General features: G+C 70.5%; 1 protein-coding gene across 1 annotated transcript; it reads left to right on the top strand.

The window, feature by feature from the left end:
• The first annotated feature begins 6 nt into the window (after nt 1-6).
• On the top strand, nt 7-977 carry HSPA12B (heat shock protein family A (Hsp70) member 12B). Its single transcript, XM_021382562.1, has 2 exons — nt 7-473; nt 608-977. Exons 1-2 carry the CDS (start codon nt 130-132, stop codon nt 921-923), a joined length of 660 nt encoding a protein of 219 aa, XP_021238237.1. The 5' UTR covers nt 7-129; the 3' UTR covers nt 924-977.
• The last annotated feature ends 26 nt before the right edge of the window (nt 978-1,003 follow it).

Here is a 1,003-nt window from a genome sequence, read left to right as displayed (position 1 = left end):
GGGATGGAGGTGCACAGGGATGGGGGTGCACGGAGACAGGTGCACGGGGATGCTGGTGCACGGGGACGGGGGTGCATGGGAACTGAGGTGCACAGGGACTGAGGTGCACGGGGATGGTGGTACACGGGGATGGAGGTGCACGGGGACGGGGGTGCACGGGGACCCCCGTCGGGGCAGAGCCCCCGCAGCCCCCTGACCCCCACCCCGCTGCCAGGGGGTCCGTACGGGGCCGTGGGGGTGGACGTGGCCTTCGAGCAGCTGCTGTGCCGCATCTTCGGGGAGGATTTCATCAGCAGCTTCAAGGCCAAGCGCCCGGCCGCCTGGGTGGACCTGAGCATCGCCTTCGAGGCGCGGAAGCGCGCGGCCGCCCCATGGCGCTGCACCCCCGTCAACATCTCCCTGCCCTTCTCCTTCATCGACTTCTACCGCAAGCACCGCGGGCACAGCGTGGAGACGGCGCTGCGCAGGAGCAAGTGAGCCCGGGGCACCCCCAAGAGTGGTGGGGGTCCCACACGATGGGGGTGTGGGGGTCCGTGGGGCAGCCCCAGACGCTGCTCCCTGCTCTCCCCCCCCCTCCCCCCCCCCCCCCCCCCCCCCAACACTGCAGCGTGAACCTGGTGAAGTGGTCGTCGCAGGGGATGCTGCGGATGTCTGCGGAGGCCATGAGCGAGCTGTTCCAGCCCACCATCACCCGCATCATCCAGCACATCGGTACGGGGGGGAGGGGGGGACTGACCCTCCCGGTGCCACCTGGGGCTGCGAGTGGGCACCCATCGCTCCCTGGGACACCCCGAGGTGGGGAACCCCACGTGGGTACCCCCCCCACACGCACAGCCACAGCGAGCGGTGCCCACGTTGCGCCCCGCTTCCCCCGGCACCGTGTGGGGCTGAGGCTGGGAACCATGAGCATCCATGGCCCCTGAGACAGATGGGGGGGCAAGGGGGGGATGGGGATGGGTGAGGGCACATGGGGTCAGGGATGGAAGGGGATAGAGGTGACGGG

This window comes from Numida meleagris, unplaced genomic scaffold, assembly GCF_002078875.1.
Source record: "Numida meleagris isolate 19003 breed g44 Domestic line unplaced genomic scaffold, NumMel1.0 unplaced_Scaffold250, whole genome shotgun sequence".
Taxonomy (NCBI): domain Eukaryota; kingdom Metazoa; phylum Chordata; class Aves; order Galliformes; family Numididae; genus Numida; species Numida meleagris.
Note: the sequence above shows the minus strand (reverse complement) of the source record. Positions and strands in the feature narration are given on the sequence as shown.

Bases quoted from the DNA above. Each gene is read 5' to 3' on its own strand.
- HSPA12B (XM_021382562.1), top strand. From the start codon at position 130: ATGGAGGTGCACGGGGACGGGGGTGCACGGGGACCCCCGTCGGGGCAG. The intron at 474-607 runs GTGAGCCCGGGG...CCAACACTGCAG, and splicing joins ACGGCGCTGCGCAGGAGCAA to CGTGAACCTGGTGAAGTGGT.